The 17311-nt window shown below is 53.2% G+C and overlaps 3 protein-coding genes across 3 annotated transcripts; 1 reads left to right on the top strand and 2 right to left on the bottom strand.

Moving 5' to 3' along the window:
* Positions 1–1807: 1807 nt before the first annotated feature.
* On the bottom strand, positions 1808–6578 carry CD320 (CD320 molecule). Its single transcript, XM_081499238.1, has 5 exons — positions 6368–6578; positions 3399–3524; positions 2857–3060; positions 2412–2570; positions 1808–2251 (listed from the first exon to the last, which is right to left on the bottom strand). Exons 1-5 carry the CDS (start codon positions 6504–6506, stop codon positions 2112–2114), a joined length of 768 nt encoding a protein of 255 aa, XP_081355364.1. The 5' UTR covers positions 6507–6578; the 3' UTR covers positions 1808–2111.
* Positions 6579–10266: 3688 nt separating this feature from the next.
* Positions 10267–15954, bottom strand: NDUFA7 (NADH:ubiquinone oxidoreductase subunit A7). The gene is made up of 4 exons (XM_081499239.1): positions 15883–15954; positions 15382–15431; positions 12348–12497; positions 10267–10481 (listed from the first exon to the last, which is right to left on the bottom strand). Exons 1-4 carry the CDS (start codon positions 15931–15933, stop codon positions 10391–10393), a joined length of 342 nt encoding a protein of 113 aa, XP_081355365.1. The 5' UTR covers positions 15934–15954; the 3' UTR covers positions 10267–10390.
* A 28-nt stretch (positions 15955–15982) lies between these two features.
* Positions 15983–17193, top strand: RPS28 (ribosomal protein S28). Its single transcript, XM_081499240.1, has 4 exons — positions 15983–16137; positions 16232–16279; positions 16783–16916; positions 17112–17193. The coding sequence occupies exons 1-3, from the start codon at positions 15991–15993 to the stop codon at positions 16903–16905; spliced, it is 318 nt and encodes a 105-aa protein (XP_081355366.1). The 5' UTR covers positions 15983–15990; the 3' UTR covers positions 16906–16916; positions 17112–17193.
* The last annotated feature ends 118 nt before the right edge of the window (positions 17194–17311 follow it).

Below are 17311 nucleotides of genomic sequence, written 5' to 3' on the forward strand. Positions count from 1 at the left end.
ATTGCCAGCTGCACAACACAGCTACTAGCAATACAACCTACCTGGTTATTACATGACACACCCATGAAGGTGCCCCTTTTAGAAACCCTGGATAGGGAACCTGGATAACTGATAACTTAGGTGATCGATTATCACCGGATTTCCTTCTGGGACCCTAATTCCAGCTCTTGTGCTCTAATCAAGAGTGAACTTGAGACTCCTGACCCTCAGACCCTAATATAAGCAGAGCCCTAGGTCTGCTTTCCCTCTCTCTCCCCCCCAAGGATCTTTTTAAAAAAATTTTTTTTATTTGTTGTTGTTGTTTGTTTGCTCAGTCATGTCCAACTCTGCAATTCCATGGACTGCAGCACACCAGGCTTCCCTGTCCTTCATCATTTCCCAGAGTTTGCTCAAACTTGTTGAATCGGTGATGCCATCCAACCATCTCATCCTCTGTCATCCCCTTCTCCTCCTGCCTTCAATCTTTCCCATCATCAGGGTCTTTTCCAATGAGTCAGCTCTTCACATCAGGTGGCCAAAGGATTAGAGTTTCAGCCTCAGCATCAGTCCTTCCATTAATTTTATTTAATTTGGCTGCTTTGGGTCTTCACTGCTGTGCACCAGCTTTCTCTAGTTGCAGCAAGTGGGAGCTACTCTCTAGTTGCTGTATGAGGGTTTCTCATTGTGGTGGCTTATCTTGTTGCAGAGCACAGGCTGTAGGACATGGGCTCAGCTGTACCAAAGCATGTGGAATCTTCCCAGAGCCTGGATTGAACCCACGTCCCCTATACTGGCAGGCAGATTCCTAACCACTGGACCACTAGGGAAGTCCTCTCCACGTTGATCTCTCTCAGTGGGAGGCCTGCTGTATACCCTCCAGGATCTTCAGGACAAATCTTGTCCCTCAAAGTTCCTTAATGGCCAGGACTTCTCCAGTGGTCCAGGAGTTAAGATTCTGTGCTTCCAGTCCAGGGGTCATGTGTTCGATTCCTTATCGGGGAAGTTCTGCATCACGCACAGTGCAGCCAAATGGTTTTTGCTGAAGTACGCCCTGCACTGGTCCAGCCACCACACTGGCTCTGGTTGGGGAGCATCTGTCAGGGTCTTGCTGTAATAGGGACCCAGTGGGTGCCCTAGGTGCTGTTCTCTGATAGCCTCGCTGTTGACAGGCTGAGACATATATAACAGTCAGTGCCGACACCCCAGCTGCTGCTGTTGTTCAGTTGCTCAGTCATGTCCAACTCTTTGTGACCCCATGGACTGCAGCACACCAGGCTTCCCTGTCCTCCACTATCTCCCAGAGCTTGCTTAAATTCACGTCCACTGAGTCGGTGATGTTATCTAACCATCTCATCCTCTGCTGCCTCCTTCTCCTTTTGCCCTCAATCTTTCCCAGCATCAATGTCTTTTCCAATGAGTCGGCTCTTCGCATCAGGTGGCCAAAAGATTGAAGCTTTAGCTTCAGTATCAGTCTTTTCAGGCCTCAGCATGCCTGAATAACAATAAAACCTACATTTTGAAACAAGGTGGAGACCAACCGGGGGACATCCAGCTTCTGTCTCAAAGAGAGGAAGCCAAAACGGATGGAGGCCTCCCAGCCAGCACTCCAGGAGGCACTGCCCAAGATCTGCTCCTCTCTGGGAATGCAAACGGTTCCCAGCCCCACCATCCCCTGTTCTGATTCCAGGAGGCAGAGTGGCCAAGTGGGTGCCCAGGGCTGGGACCCTGATTCCCACCCTCTATAGCCAGGCACTCCCCCACAGAGAAGGGGCTAGGCAGAGGCCCCAAGCCACCCAGGTAGAGGGAGACAGAGGCCCAAAGGCAGGCAGAGGATGTGAACTAGCTTTAATCACCACTCTCAAACAGAGGTAGCAATAGTATCTGAGTAAGGGGGCCATCTCAGGAGTGATCCAGGGCCAGCCCCTCAGCTCCAGCTGTGGCATATTCCCCATCCAGGCTCCTCATGTCTGGGCAACCCCAGCCTCCAGGGTCACATATACAGGAGTGCAGGTGCTTGGCACTGTGAGGACAGAAGAAGCCAGGTCTGGGGGCTGATGTGGTAGCAGCCACGTGTGGGTCCCCTCTACCTGCCATACTTGGGGGACATGTGATGTGAGGGTGAGAGCGCGTGCTCAGAGCACCGAGGTCTTCCTCTCTGACTGGAGTGACCCCTTCACGGACACCAGCAGCCCCCGCAGGTCCAGGCATCCCTGGGCACAGAGCCGTGACAACGCGAAGAGGATGCCAGCAGCCAGACTGACGCTGAGCACGGCTGTGGGGAAAACAGAGGGGACTGGGTGAGGGGGTGGCGGGAGTGCCCCACACCCACTAAGCTCCTAACATGCCGGAAAGGGGAGTATGTAGCGTGTCCACTCTCCAGGGCAGCTTCCAGGTGTGGGCATGGGCATGGGGGCTGGAGCTGTTCATATTACCTACAGCTGTGATAATCCCATAGGCACTTCGGTTTCCAGACTGAACGGAGTCCTGGTCCTCAATGGCGGTGACTGTGGCATTCCTGAGATAAGTGACACTCTCCAGGGTCACAGGAGTCCCCATGGAAACGGCTCTTCCCTCCTGGTGGGTCTTGGTTCCTGCAACAAGTCCAGGCATTCAGCAGCTGGGGAGGGAGCCCTGGGGCTGGAGGGATGAACGGGTGTCCCGGTGCCCCGGGGTGGGGGACCTTGGGGCTCACCCTCCAGCCCCAGACTGAGTAAGCAAGGCCGGTGAGCACTTGCTGCCTGAGTGCCTTCCTGCATTCCCTTGGGTAAGCGGGCTCAGGCAGACACACATGTGCACACTCCCAGCCTCGTCACACACTGGCAGGTGTCAGGCGTCCTGGTCTACCGATCAAGTCTCCCTGCCCCCATAGGCACACACCGCAGCCAAGCTCGTCGCTGTAGTCGGAACAGTCCCGGTGGCCATCGCAGAGCCACGTGCTTGGGATACACAGACTGTCCAGCATGCAGCACAGCTCGCCTTCCTGGCAGGGCTGGGGTCCACAGTTGAGAAGATTCTTGTTGCGGTCAAGGCAGTCATCCATGATGCCACAAGGGGAGGGGCTGCCAGTGGGTAGCTCAATACCTGGGGGTACAGGGTGAGTCAGGTTCCAAACACCCACCCAAGAGAGCACGGGACTCCCCACCACCCACCCCGCTGCGAGCCCCACCTTCCAGAGAACGACTGACCCTATAAGGTCCGCCCATCCCAAGGGCTCTGCCCCCTGCCTCTATTAGCGCCACCTTCCAACCAAGACCCCACTAACTTGCTGCCCTGCAAACCCATCTTTTAACCCAAAGATCCAGCCCGCTCTCCTTGAGGCCCCCTCACCCCAGAGTTCCCTGCCTGAAACCCACACCCCTTCCACAAGCACCTCCTCGCATGGCCCTGAAAAGCCCCACCCCCAGGGGATGGCCACTCACCACACTCTTCTTCATCACTGCCATCAGGGCAGTCCTGGTCAACGTCGCAACGCCAGATGAGGGGCACGCAGCGGCCATCGCTCCGGCACTGGAAGTTGGTGGGCGGGCACGAGGCTGCGCTGGGGCCTGAGGGACACACACAAGTGGGAGGTCCGGACCCTCAGCTAGGAGGACAGTGTCACAAGCTGCGACCACCAGGAGAAAGCCAGGTCCCAGGAACTACACTGGTGGTCACCACCTTTGCTAAGGATGCACTGTGGTGGTGGTGGGGGGGGCTTGGAGCCCAGCAGTTCACAGTCTCACCAAGATCCCTACTGGTCAGATTCTACAGCCATGCCCATTCTACAGAAGACACATAGGAGAGGAAAGGCCCGAGGCTACAAGCTAGTGGCAGAGTCAGGGTTCAAACACAGGTCTCACTGATCCTGGGGTCTTTACCAGGCTCCAAATGGCCAGATGGTCTCCCCAAGGGTCTCTCCAAGCTTGTGGTTAAACAGACTAGGGGAGGGGCCATCTCTGAACCTGGCCTGGCTCAGGCCCACCATTAGGGTCAACAGGGCCTGTTATGTCCCAGCTGTCCTTAGCAAAGGAGAAGACTCTTGAGAGTCCCTTGGACAGCAAGGAGATCAAACCAGTCAATCCTAAAGGAAATCAACCCTGAATATTCATTGGAAGGACTGATGCTGAAGCTGAAGCTTCAGTCCTTTGGCCACCTGATGTGAAGAGCCAGCTCATTGGAAAAGACCCTGATACTGGGAAAGATTGAGGGCAGGAGGAGAAGGAGATGACAGAGGATGAGATGGTTGAATGGTATCATTGGCTCAACAGACACGAGTTTGAGCAAACTCCAGGAGATGATGAAGGACAGGGAAGCCTGGTGTGCTGCAGTCCATGGGGCTGCAAAGAGTCGGACAAGACTGAGTGACTGAATAACAGCAACTTAGCAAAGGGGAAACTGAGGCCTTGGGTAAAGGACCTGCTTGGTCACCATGGCTTGTTGACCTACCCACTGAATTCCTCCCAGAACTTCTGACCACTTTCCCCATCCTGACTGTGCCACATCTTCCCCAGGTTCCCCACCTCCATCTCCCTCAGACACCAGAGACCTCTCAGAGTCACACCATTAGGCCACCCACCCTTGCCTCCCCTTTGCTCAAAACCATCCCTTGGTCCCTTGACCCTCTCACAGGCTACATCCTGTGTGTGGCCGGCAAGTCCTGACCAGCCCTGAACCCTTCCTGGACCTTGCCTCCTCCCACGTTCCTCCTCTTCATCAAGCTCCCTCTGGCCTGGCCACCATGCTGCTGTGGCAAGAGGCCTGGCCCGTTTCCACCTCAGGGCTTTTGCCCATGCCGTTCCCGGGCCCAGTACTCCCTCTCCTCCCTCCTCTCTGCATTTCCATGATTTCCTCTTCAGACTTCACGTCTCCAGCTTATTTCCTGGGAGGGGTCTCAGGTACCTCTCAGAGACCCCTGAAGCCCAGCATCTTAGAACAATGGCCCTTGAACTGGTACCTGCGTAAAGTGGACACTTAGCGATGGTCAGGGCCGTGACCTTTTGACTGTAAACCCAGGGTAGTGCCTGATGATAAATGGACACAGCTCACACAATGGTCTAGGCTGAGTCCAGCTGAGATATGAGCCTTCCGGGACCCTGAGCAGGAGGGACACAGAAGGGCCTGGAAGCTAGGCCAGCAGACTGGAGTCTGAGGGGCCGAGGAAGGGAGTGGCTTTTATGGCTTCCTCCTGGGTGCAGCAGGGACGGTGGCAAATACCTGGCTTGGCCCCAGCCTAGCTCTGTTCCATTTGATTCTGGTCCTCTTGCCCCTTCCACCTCTGCTCACAGGGGCAAGGTTGAGTAAAGCCCCACTCCAAGCCCCCACCCTCCACAGCCAGCCAGTCTGCAAGCTGGCCGCCAAACCCAAATATACCTGTGGGCCCCACAGTCCCTGAGCTCTGTGGAATGGCCTGGAGCCGACTTCCTTCCCTGCCGTGGGGATCCGAAAGCCTACAGCTCCCTCCTCAAGTCTTGTCCCTCTCCGAAGCAACCTCTGACCTCCCTCCCTGGAGTCAGGGAGTGTGTGTGTGTGTCCTTCTATAAAGTGGGCAGCAGAGCAGAGCCAACTGGGCCTTACAGGGCCGTGGTTTGGAGAGATCAGTGACTGCCCCTCCCAGCCTCAGTTTCCCCACCTGGGAAAGGGGCCACGCTAGGAGTCCCTACCTCAGGGTGCTGAAAGGAAGAGACTGCTTGGGTGTAAAGAGCCTAAGCTTGGTTAATGTCTTGATCCTTGAAGGAAGGAGAAACACTTAGCTTGAAAAGACAGGAGTGAGAAGGGGAACCAGATTAGACAGGACCCGCGGGTGTGTGAATCTGAGTCTACAGCTGAAAGTCAGGGGCACCTGTGTGCACAGGGAGGTCATTCTAACCTGCCCCACCGCCTCTGGGAACCTCTGAGAGGGCCACCATCACTGAGGCCAGGGCAAACGTGTCCTAGGGCCTGGGGTGCCGGGGAAGGAGATCTTTCTTTCTTTAAGTCCAGAGAAGGAAGGTGCAGAGGTTGAGAGGGCGGGAGATGGGCAGCAGGCGCCAGATGACCAGCCGCGTTAAGGTTGGAGGTCGGACAACCAGAGTCTGTAAAGAACTTTCCTGCCTGTGCTGGGGTGAAGGGCAGCTTGGAGGTGACAATGGGGGTGACAAAGCAGAGCAGGTGCCGGGTGTGAGAGGGCCGAAGCAGGGCAGTTAAAGGCAGGCACAGCAACTGGGGCGCAGGGTCCACCATTGGGGAAGGCTCTTTCAAGGGCTAGGCTCCCCTAGAACCATGTGCGGGGGGAGTGTCCTGGACAGACTTGCGGCGTAGCCAATGGTGAGGCGCTACTGGAGGGCGAGGGCGGAACTAGACTGCAGGGGTAGAGGGCGAGGGCGGAGCTAGACTGCAGGGGTAGAGGGCTCGTGGGCTGCAGTTCACTCACCTGGGGCCTGGGTCGAGGACCAGGTCTGGATCGGAATCGGGGCGGTTTCCAGGCACAGCCCGAAGCCAAGCAGTACCCGCAGCACCAGGCCTAGGGCCGCAGCACGCCGCTCTAGACCCCGAGCCACCCAACCGTTCATCGTACCACCCCCGCCCAGCCCCGGCTAGGTCCACGCGCAGTCCCGGCCTCTCTCTTATCCTCGCGCACGCCTGCGCACGTATCCGGGGGGCGGGGCCCGCCCACCCCCGGGGCGGGGCCCACGGCCAGAGATCCCGCGGCAGTCGCGGGCTTTGAGTACCGTAAGAGTCCGAATACCAAGGGACCCCCGATTTGAGGATCTTCCCCTCTTTTCCCAGTGACAGGCATATCGAAAGGTATGGGGCCTATGTGAAATTAGAAACCTCTGGAGATACAAATGAACTCGTACTGACAAGTACTGTCATCTTACGATATTTAACGTTCCACATGCACCAAATGTTCTGCCTAATTATCTTAGGAACACCTCATCCCCTCCCTGCTCGTGCTTCTTTCGTGCGCCCGAGCTTATTATTTATTTTATTTACTAATAGTACTTGGATTTATTGATTCCCCACTAGAATGTCAGACCCAGGAGGGCAGGAATGCTGTGTTGCTCCTTGTATCCCCAGCGCCTGGAACAGAGCCTGATAAATCAACGAAATGTCAGTTCTTGGCTTTAATCCTGGGTCCTCTGTTCCTAGCCCCAGGATGTTCTCACTACCTCCTAATCCCCATAGACTCCATAGGGCGGGTCTTATACTTTACTTCGGAAACAAAACAAGCGAAAGTACCCTCGGCTTTCTCTTCTCACGCACACCCCTTAAGCACACAAAATACAAACTCACAGGTTTTCTACCCAGCTGCTGTTTTCTTCTTGACAATAAAAGATTTTACCCGCAGCTCTGTCCTCAGAAGCAGCGCTACTGCATAGCAGGCCCCCAGACAAGTCGCTGTCCTCAGCTGTGCACGTTTCCTGTGAAGCAACGCGTCCAGATTTTCACAGCAGGGGCTATACTTGCAGGTTGATGACATGCTTACTCTTGAAAACGTTGGCGATGGGCTTTCCTGGTGGCTTAGTGGTAAAGAATCCACCTACCAATTCAGGAGACACAGATTCCATCCCTGATCTGAAAAGATCCCATGTGCCGTCAGGCAACTAAGCCCGTTCCCCACAACTACTGACCCTGTGCTCTAGAGCCCAAGAGCCGCAACTAGTGAAGCTCTAGAGCCCTTGCTCCACAACAGGAGCGATTACCCCAGTGAGAAGCCCATGAACCCCCAACTGGAGAAAAGCCCTCCTAGCAACAAAGACCCAGGACAGCCAAAAGTAAAAATTAAAAATAATGTCATATAAAATGGTGACTTAAAAAAAAAAGTTGGAGATCATAGGCATGTGAGTGTGTGTGTGTGTGTGTGTGTGTTCAGAATAATCTCCAATTCCCAGGAGAAATTGGGTAAGAGACAAAGATGCAGTGGTGCAAAGGCAGATGGGAAGGGCAGCAAACACGACTGCCTGAGGGAGAGAACAGGAAGGAAGTGTCCCTCAGCACCACCTGTGGGGCTTGGCATCTTGGTGAGGTTGGCATCTGGGATCCAGGGAGAAGTGCTGAAGAAGCTGTGGGTTACCCAGCTGAGAATGTGTCGTTGTTGAATGCAGACTCCTCAGCAGCTGGGTTCAGGGTTAGCTCTCAGGGAGCCTGAGAGTTCTTGGTCTCGCTACACCTGTTCTTCTTTCACTATGACCTCACAGGGACTCCCCAGGTGGAGCTAGTGGTAAAGAACCCACCTGCCAATACAGGAGACTGAAGATGTGTGTTCAGTCCCTGGGTTGGGAAGATCCCCTAGAGACAAGAACAGCAACCCGCTCCAGTATCCTTGCTTGGAAAAATTCTTGCCTGGAAAAAAAAACCATAGGCCTGACTAGATGGACCTTTGTTGGCAAAGTAATGTCTCTGCTTTTTAATATGCTGTCTAGGTTGGTCATAACTTTCCAAGGAGTAAGCGACTTTTTATTTCATGGCTGCAGTCACCATCTGCAGTGATTTTGGAGCCCCCCAAAATAAAGTGCCACTGTTTCCACTGTTTCTCCATCTATTTGCCATGAAGTGATGGGACCAGATGCCATGATCTTAGTTTTCTATATGTTGAACATTAAGCCAACTTTTCACTCTCCTCTCTGTTTCATCAAGAGGCTCTTTAGTTCTTCACTTTCTGTCATAAGGGTGGTGTCACCTGCATATCTGAGGTTATTGATATTTATCCCAGCAATCTTGATTCCAGCTTGTGCTTCATCCAGCCCAGCGTTTCTCATGATGTACTCTGCATATAAGTTAAATAAGCAGGGTGACAATATACAGCCTTGATGTACTCCTTTTTCTATCTGGAACCAGTCTGTTGTTTCATGTCCAGTTCTAACTGCTGCTTCCTGACCTGCATACACAGCACATATCCGGCACACAGGACAAGCTGAAGATGTCAGACCTCTTCCCTACTGCAGTCCCTTGCCAAATTTCCAAGTCTAGGTTATAACACGTTTTTTTTTTTATTCTTGGCTTACAAACAAGAGTTTATTTTCTCACAATTCTGAGAAGTTCAAGATCATGGTGCCAGTAGACTCGTCATCCTCATTGATAACCATCTCTTCACTGCAACCTTGCTTGGCAGGAGGCTGGGTCATTATTTAGAAACTTTCAATGGCACATCTCACCCGGGGTCATTAGAAGTTCTTTGGTGTCACCTCATTACCTCAGCACACTTTGCCCAGTCTTCTCCCTCCCGATCTTTCTAAATTCAATTTCATCCTTTGCACCAACCAGAATCCCACCTTTCCAGGAAGCCTTCCCAGGGGTTTTCTCCTGATAATCATTTAGCATTTGTACCACCCACTCTTGGAGCATTTATACCTTCTCCTATGACTGACCTTTTCTCTCCTTGCTCCAAGCTTCCAGAGGGTGAGGCAGCCTCAACACTCTCCTAGCACACAGCTGGACTTCACCTACTGACAGGTTTTGGGTGTTCTTCCATGGGCAGTCACAACCCTGCCACACTGGAGGGCACTGTGTGGTCCCCCTTCGCACCTGTGACCAGATGAAGGCCATTTCCTTTTTGGCTTTCACCCCCTGGTCACCCCTTTGTGGGAAGAAGCCCTTTCCTTTCCTGTGCTGACTCCGCCCCACACCCCCAGGCCTGCGCAGTGAAGTTTCTGGCTCACGGAGGCCTTTCCGCAAGGGCCCTGGATGAAACTTCCTTGTGAGCCACCTCACCGTCCCCCGGGGTCCCTGCTGGTCAAGGACAGGTGAGGGCCACAGTGGGAGGGTTCTGGTGAACATCCACACTAGCGATGGCTGGGGTGAGGGGGTGGGGGAGTCATCTCTCCAGAGAGAGAAGCGAGCAGGTTTTGTTCCCCACCCCCCATCCTTTATAGTCAATGTCCCCTAAACAGCCTGGAACCCGCTCCATCGCTCTGAGGGGTGGAGCCAGGCCCTCAAGGAAGGGACGGTGACATCTCTGTGCCCAGTGAGAGCACGTCACCCTAGAGCTCCAGAGCCACTCTCCTGCCCTGTTTCAGCGTGCTTACAGGGTTCAGAGATTCAGGATACAGCATCAGGAATGCCCTGGCAGTCCAGTGGTTAGAACCTGGCGTTTTCACTGCTGGGGTCTGCGTGCAACCCCTAGTCGGGGAAACTAAGATTCCACAAGATATGTGGTGTGGCAAGAGAAAAAAAAAGAGATTTTGTACCAACTTCACCCTGAAGTCCAAGTAAGCCCATCAGTTCAGTTCAGTCGCTCAGTCGTGTCCGACTCTTTGCGATGCCATGAATCGCAGCACGCCAGGCCTCCCTGCCCATATGTCCTTTCAAAAATAAAAACAGAAGCGATTCTCGAGAGCACAATATATAATTTTTATAAATGAGGTCACGTTCTGCCTGGAGGGAATCAAGGAGTCCAAGGAGGAAGAAGCACTCTGGTGGCCCTGAGGGCTCAGCCTGGCACCCCCAGCCAAAGTCACAGGTAAGGCTGATCCTGGGACAGCTCCCACCTCTTTATGGGAGGAGCTGGCGACACAGCCTTCTTCTCAGAGGCTGCTACAGCTGAGCTGGAAAATGAAGAGAGACTTGAGTCAGCCCCTGGTGTCCAGAGAGCAGTGGGGAGGAAGCACCCCCTGCCCAGGCAGCAACATATCTGCTGAAACCAGAGATGTGGAAGCCAGACTGCAAGGTGCTTCAGAATGCATAGGCCTCTCCAGTGGGGTCCCCCAAAAGGTCAGCTGACCACTTTCTGCCCCCAAGCAGTAAGCCTGTCCTGGCTCCTGGTCTCAGAAATAAATAGTGTGAAATTCTGGACTCCTCCTCCAGCACCCCTTCCCACTGGCCCCCCACTCCTGCTGTCCCAGGGCAGGACACTGGCTCCAGAAGAGTCAAGCAATCAGATGACCCATGTCCCCAGCAACTCCTTCCTTCGGATTCTGAGCACCTGCTACATGGCAGGCACTGTATGCAGGAAGCGCTAATGAGCCCAGGGCCAGCCACAGTCTAATGGGGCTGAGTTAATACATAATCAAAAATAAGACCTTTTGGACCAGGGTAAGGCCTAAGGAGACACTGTGCCAGCAGATTCAAGGCAGGGACCCACCCTGCCCCCACCCCACCTGGCCCCTGGGGTCTGCATACACTGCAAGCAAGACAGGAGTGGCTGGTGGGTGGGCCCACCACCCACCCAGCAGCAGGGGTTCCAGGCCTCCCCTCTTCCCTTCCTCCACTTGAAGGAAGTGGAAGAAGTAGAAGGCAGCCTCCCTGGGAAATGCAGACATCCTAGGGGCAGGTGAAAAGGTGAAGGGGAGTAGGACAGCTTGCCACAGTCTGGGGCTGAGCTCTGGTGAATCTGAAGACCGCAACACGGGCCGTTCATTCACTGAGTTCTAACCCACTCGGCAGGCCCGGCCGCATCACCTTACCGATCTCATCACACTGCAAGCCCACCAACCCCATCTTACAAAAGCAGCAGCTGAGGCTCAAGAAGGCCAAAAGACCGGTCCAGGACCACAGGGTGAATCAGCTGTAGAGCCCAGAAACCACTTGGGAGGGACTGGACAAAATGCTGTGAAATTGCACTTCTGCCGCCCACGATCTGTGTGACCTATGCAGGGCACCTGGCCTCAGTTTCTTTTTCTCCAACAGGTCATCTCTGCCTAACTCGTGGAATTTTAAGAGGCAGACGTGCCACTGACTCCATTCTAAAAGCTTACAAATAGTTCATTATGTGGATTAAGCCTCATAATGACTCTGCGATAGACAGAATGTTTGTATCCACACAAAATCCGTATGTTGAAATCCAATGCCCCAGTGTGACAGCGTTAGGAGGTGGAGCCTTTGGGAGGTGACTAGCTCATGAAGGTGGATACCTTATAAGAGACCCTTCAAACCCCTGACCTCTTCCACTATGTGAGGACATGGCAAAAAGATACCATCTAGAACCCAGGAAAGCGCCCTCACCAGACAGTGAAGCTGCAGGGGCCTTTCACTTGGACTTTCTAGCTTCCAGAACCATGAGAACCAGTTTTCTGTTGTTTATAACCCACCCTGTTGGCGGGATCCTGTCCTAGCAGAACTCTCTGAAGTAAACACCATTACTCCTCCTATTTAATTAAGAGACACTGCCTGAGGCCAGGGACCAAAGCTGGTTTTGAGAGGCCTGAGGTTTACACAATTCTCTCTCAAGAAGGATATAAAATTACAAAAACAACAATGCCTGGGCTTCTTCCAAAGCCCTTGAAGGCCCCATGAAGCTTCCTCTGATTTGCAGGAAACCCACCCCAGGCTGGGTGGGGATTCATTTGCTCCTCAGATGAAAAGCCCCTAGTAGGACATTTCCTGCCACAGCTGATGCTAAACAGACTTGGGACCTTGAAAAGTACAAGCAGGATAGAGAGCTGGTCTCAGGAGGGGCACGGAGGCGTCCTCACCTCTCTGCAGGCTTGCCTGCCACCAGCACCTTCTGCGAAGACATGACAATCGAGGGCGGCATGGCTTCCCGGCGGCCATCCCGAGTACAGTAGTAATTATTGGCGAGTTTGTGGCTAGGGCCCACGGGGAGCTTGGGAGGAGGCTGAGTTCTGAGAAGAAAAAACATGGGCACTGAAGCAAAGTGAAGCCCAGCACGGCTGGGCTGCAGCATGGGCCCATCACCTCAGTCACAAGGCCTGGTGTGGGCAGCCACTGGGATGTGCTGGGGGCCAGGGGTATTCCTTGATACACTGCCGGTGGCACAGGCCTGGGGAAGGGCCAGGGCCCAGAAGCTGGTGGAAGCCCCAGCACTGGATGTGAAGGTGCTGGGAGGCAAGGCGTGGGTCTGGCCCACTATCAGTCCCACACCTGCCCCAGAAGTAGAAGGCATGAAGAAGCCTTTTGTGAGGGAGGCCTGTTCCCACCCCTGCGCTTGGCCAGAGCTTGGCAGCAGGCTTCATTTCCACTTGCAGGTTCTCAGGAAATGAAAAGGCTCTGCCCACTACCTATCAAGTAGGCATGGTCAGCAAACCAACATTGGGGCAACAGCCCCAGACTCATTCTGAGGGGCCTTGTCCCCAAGGGCCAAGCCTGCAGAACCTCTGGGATTCCAGTTCTTTCAGAAGCTCTCTGAAGAACTCTACAGAGGTGAAAGGAATCCTCCAGGCAAGATACTGAAGTGGGCAGAACCAAACCTGGGTCTCCTGAATGGCAGGCAGATTCTTTAACATCTGGGCCATCAGGGAAGCCCAGGGGATCAGGGCTTATTACTCAGAGCAATTTGTCCTCTGAGATTTCTGCTGCCACCTCGTGGCTGCTGCCACCAGAGGAAGGGTGAACAGAGCTCTTTCCTCACTTGGGTTAAAGAAATATACAAAGTTTGAAGCCTGAAAAGGATAGCTAACCTTGCTAACAAAAGACGTTAACAAAAAAACAAAAATCACTAACAAAAGATGAACTTTTCTAGAAACTGTTGCAGAGAGAGGGCAGAAAAGAAAGAAAAATCATAAAAGGATCAGGTTTTCATTCACTGGGGTTTTACCAACTTTTTTCTGATAACCCCAGTATTTAAGTTTTTCTTAAAACAAGTGATAGTTATGTATCAAGTGGGGAAAATAATACAGAAAAAACAAAGTTTAAAAACTTAATATTAAAGGAATTCCTTGGTAGTCCAGTGGCTAAGCCTCCTTGCTCCCAACGCAGGGGCCCGGGTTCAATCCCTGATCGAGGAACTAGATCCCACAGACTGCAACCAAAGTTCCTGCATGCCGCAACAAAGACCCGGTACGGCCAAATAAATAAATATTTAAAAGAAAACAAAAAGCAGCAACATCCTGTGTTGAAGTTACAGTCTGCCTAATCCCTAGAGTGCAAAGAAGACCCTCTGCTGGGCATGGATCTATAGAAAACAAGCACAAGCAGTGTGCTCAGTCATGTCTGACTCTTCAGGATCCTATGGACTGCAGCCCACCAGGCGCCTCTGTCCACAGAATTTTTCAGATAAGAATACTAGAGCAGGTTACCATTTCCTTCTCCGGGGATCTTCCTGACCTAAGAATTGAACCCGAGTCTCCTACATGTCCTGCACTGGCAGGCAGATTCTTTAACATTGAGCCACCTGGGAAGCCCCAGAAAACAAGCACTGCTGCTGCTGCTGCTAAGTCACTTCAGTCGTGTCCGACTCTGTGCGACCCCATAGACGGTAGCCCACCATGCTCCCCCATCCTTGGGATTCTCCAGGCAAGAACACTGGAGTGGGTTGCCATTGCCTTCTCCAATGCATGAAAGTGAAAAGTGAAAGTGAAGTTGCTCAGTCGTGTCCGACTCTTAGCGACCCCATGGACTGCAGCCTACCAGGCTCCTCCGTCCATGGGATTTTCCAGGCAAGAGTACTGGAGTGGGTTGCCATTGCCTTCTCCGAAAACAAGCACAGAAAGGGTAAAAAGAACCGTGCCCAACTGAAAAGGCCCAAAGGAATCACCAGGGGGCGCCATTATTCTTATAAAAAAAAAAAGTTGAAAATTTTACAAAACTGTTTCAACTGGGCCACCAACTACCTAGGATGAAAAAGCTGTTCAAAACTTTTGATATCTGGAATCAGTCACAACACAGAGATATTCCCACAGATTTGATTATTTTAATGCTATTGTTCTTCCTTTCATGCTAATCCTCCCTGACTGCCTTACCTTTGCCTGTGGTGCACATACACACACATATATACCACTATTGCCCATTCTTCAGTGTTTCAACCACACTAGTCTTCTTCCTGTGTCTGGCTCTGTCGGGCTGCACAGCCTTGGCACTTACTGCTTCCTCTGCCTGGAATGTTGTTTTAATCATTATCCTTTGGCATTTAAGCTGACTCCAAAGTCAATCCCTGAGACCTTTCCTGATCACTTAACCTGAGATAGCCACTCTCCATCTGGTTCATTTTGTTTTCTCTTCAGAGCATTCTAAAGAGTGTTTTTTACTTGCTGTGTTTATTTCCCTACTATGTTATGTTTCTGCCTCCTCCCTGGGATATAAGCTCCAAGAAAGGAATGAGAACAACTTTTCTGACTCCCAAGAGCTGAGGACAGAGCCCGGGCTTGTAAATGTCAACTAATTTTCCGACTCGAGTCAGAAATCAAAGACACTTCTGGGTTCAAATCCCGGCTGTCAATTTCTGGCTTCTGCGTGATTTTAAGCAAACGATTTCGTTTCTCTGAGTCTCAAATATTTTCATATGTACCTTGGGGATGATAATACTGTCAAGACCACACTGGGGGCTGCAAATCACACTGAAAATTCCCACTCAGAATTCTGGTTGTTCCAGAAGCACAATGTCTGGCACAGTGCAGCAAGATGAAAGGCAAACCTCTGCCTCCACAGCCAGCTAAGGGACTGGAGGCAGGATTTCGGCCCAGCGTTTCAAGAGTCTAAAAGAACAGGGGTTTTGTTTTTGACAGACGGAGGGCAGGACTGGAGTCTGGGCAGCGAGCGGGGTTTGCTCACCGTTTGGAGATCTCTTGATAGCGCAGCTGCAGTTTCGCCTGCAAGTCTCGCTGTGGGAGAAAGGATGGAGGTCAGTCCCCAAGGCATCTCAGAAGAGAAAACCAGAGAACGGGCAGTCTCGCACAGGACAAATTAAGAGAATGGTGGGAGATGGGTCTTTGAGGACAGGATAAGGGCCCTGGAGGTTAACAGGGGAGCTGGAGGCCGGAACAAGATCCCAAAGCTAAGAAGGTACGGGCCTAGGGAGACCCCAGGCCTGAGTGGTACCACAGCCAAAGGCTGGGGAAGGTGTCCTGGGTTGAAGCGGTCACGGGTTCGGGGTTCCGGGATGAGAAGAATTCCCTGCTTAGGGAAATCTCGGCACTAATGGCCTCAGCCCCAGAGATGCAAGAAGGAGGTGAGTAATAGGACCGGGTCAGGGCGCACAAGACCTCCAGCATCCACAGCCCCTTCCCGCCCCTTCCCGCCCCTTCCCGCCCCGCCCCGCCCCGCCCCGCGAACCCCAGATGCCCAGTTCCGCAGCCGCTGGATGAAACGGGTAGCGGACGCCATCTTTCACCGACACTGAAGGGCGCCGATGACGTCTCTACTGCAGGGACTGCTGGGAACATGGCGTACGGTCTCGCGAGAGCAGGACTGGGCGGGGCTGGGAGTCGTATAAATAGTCTTTCCGAAACACGTGACTCCTCTCCGCCCGACCGCCGCAGTGCCGCCATCATGGACACGAGCCGTGTGCAGCCCATCAAGCTTGCCAGGGTGAGGCGGAGGCCCGGTTTTGAGGGCCCAGATGAGGGAATAGGGAGTAAGGGAACCGGGTGGGCTAGATCTCATCCCAACTTCTTTCCACCAGGTCACCAAGGTGTTGGGCAGGACCGGTTCGCAGGGACAGTGCACGCAGGTGAGCGGGGGAGGCGGAGAGCGGGGGATGTTTTGGGTGGGCGTCCAAAGTCTGAATCTCGAGGATAATTTCTGTGCCCTGGGTTTGTTCTCTGGCATCTGGGAACCGATACGTTCCCTATTTCCCAGAGTTTACAGAGGATCGAAGGTCGGAACTTTAGCCGAGGCCCTGCCCACCGGATCTGGGCTCTGTCGATCGTTCCCCGAGTTCTAACATACTTCGTTGTCCTGACTCATCTTGTGCCAACGACCACTGTGGCTCCATGCCCTCACCACATCCCCCAGTTGTCTCCCCTGGTGGCTTCTTCTGGCTCTCGAGAACTTTGTTCTCCACGCCTCGGCCCCTCTAGCTTGTCTCCTATCCCAGTCATGCCTTCTCAGCCTCAGCCCCTTTTAAGTATCTCTAGGCAGACAGGTTCTCTGGATCGATATCAGCCCCTTATCCCACGGATTCTATTCTCAACCGACTCTGACTTCTTCCCGTCCCTCCTCTGGGCCCCGTAGGTACGCGTAGAATTCATGGACGACACGAGCCGCTCCATCATCCGAAATGTGAAAGGCCCCGTGCGCGAGGGCGACGTGCTCACCCTGTTGGAGTCAGAGCGAGAGGCTCGGAGGCTGCGCTGAACTTGTGACTGGTGAGTGCTCAAATGGAGTGGGAAATAGAGCAGCTCTTTGGTAGATCCTTGCCTAGGGGTGGGGAGATTTCGCCAAGCCTGTGGATCAAGGGCTCTTGGTCGGGGTCTGCTGAAATTAGCAAGATGCGGGGAGGGAGTTTCCGTGTTTGGGGTGGGGGCACCTGTCAGAATCTCAACACTTGGGTTTGTTTACAGGGTGCTGGATGTCTGGGTTGATGCCTTGGCCCACCGGGATGATCTGCTGTTAATAAAGCGTTTATATTGTATGTAAACTTGAGGTTTTGTCTGGATTGTCATTAGATTTCCAAAATCCTTCTGTGGGGCCCCCAGGTGGTCACTGACCCACTGTACTCTGAAAGTAGGGGTGTTCCCCAACGAGGCATTTTCTTTGTGAG

Source organism: Giraffa tippelskirchi, chromosome 6, assembly GCF_054371585.1.
Source record: "Giraffa tippelskirchi isolate mGirTip1 chromosome 6, T2T-mGirTip1v1.2.pri, whole genome shotgun sequence".
NCBI lineage: Eukaryota > Metazoa > Chordata > Mammalia > Artiodactyla > Giraffidae > Giraffa > Giraffa tippelskirchi.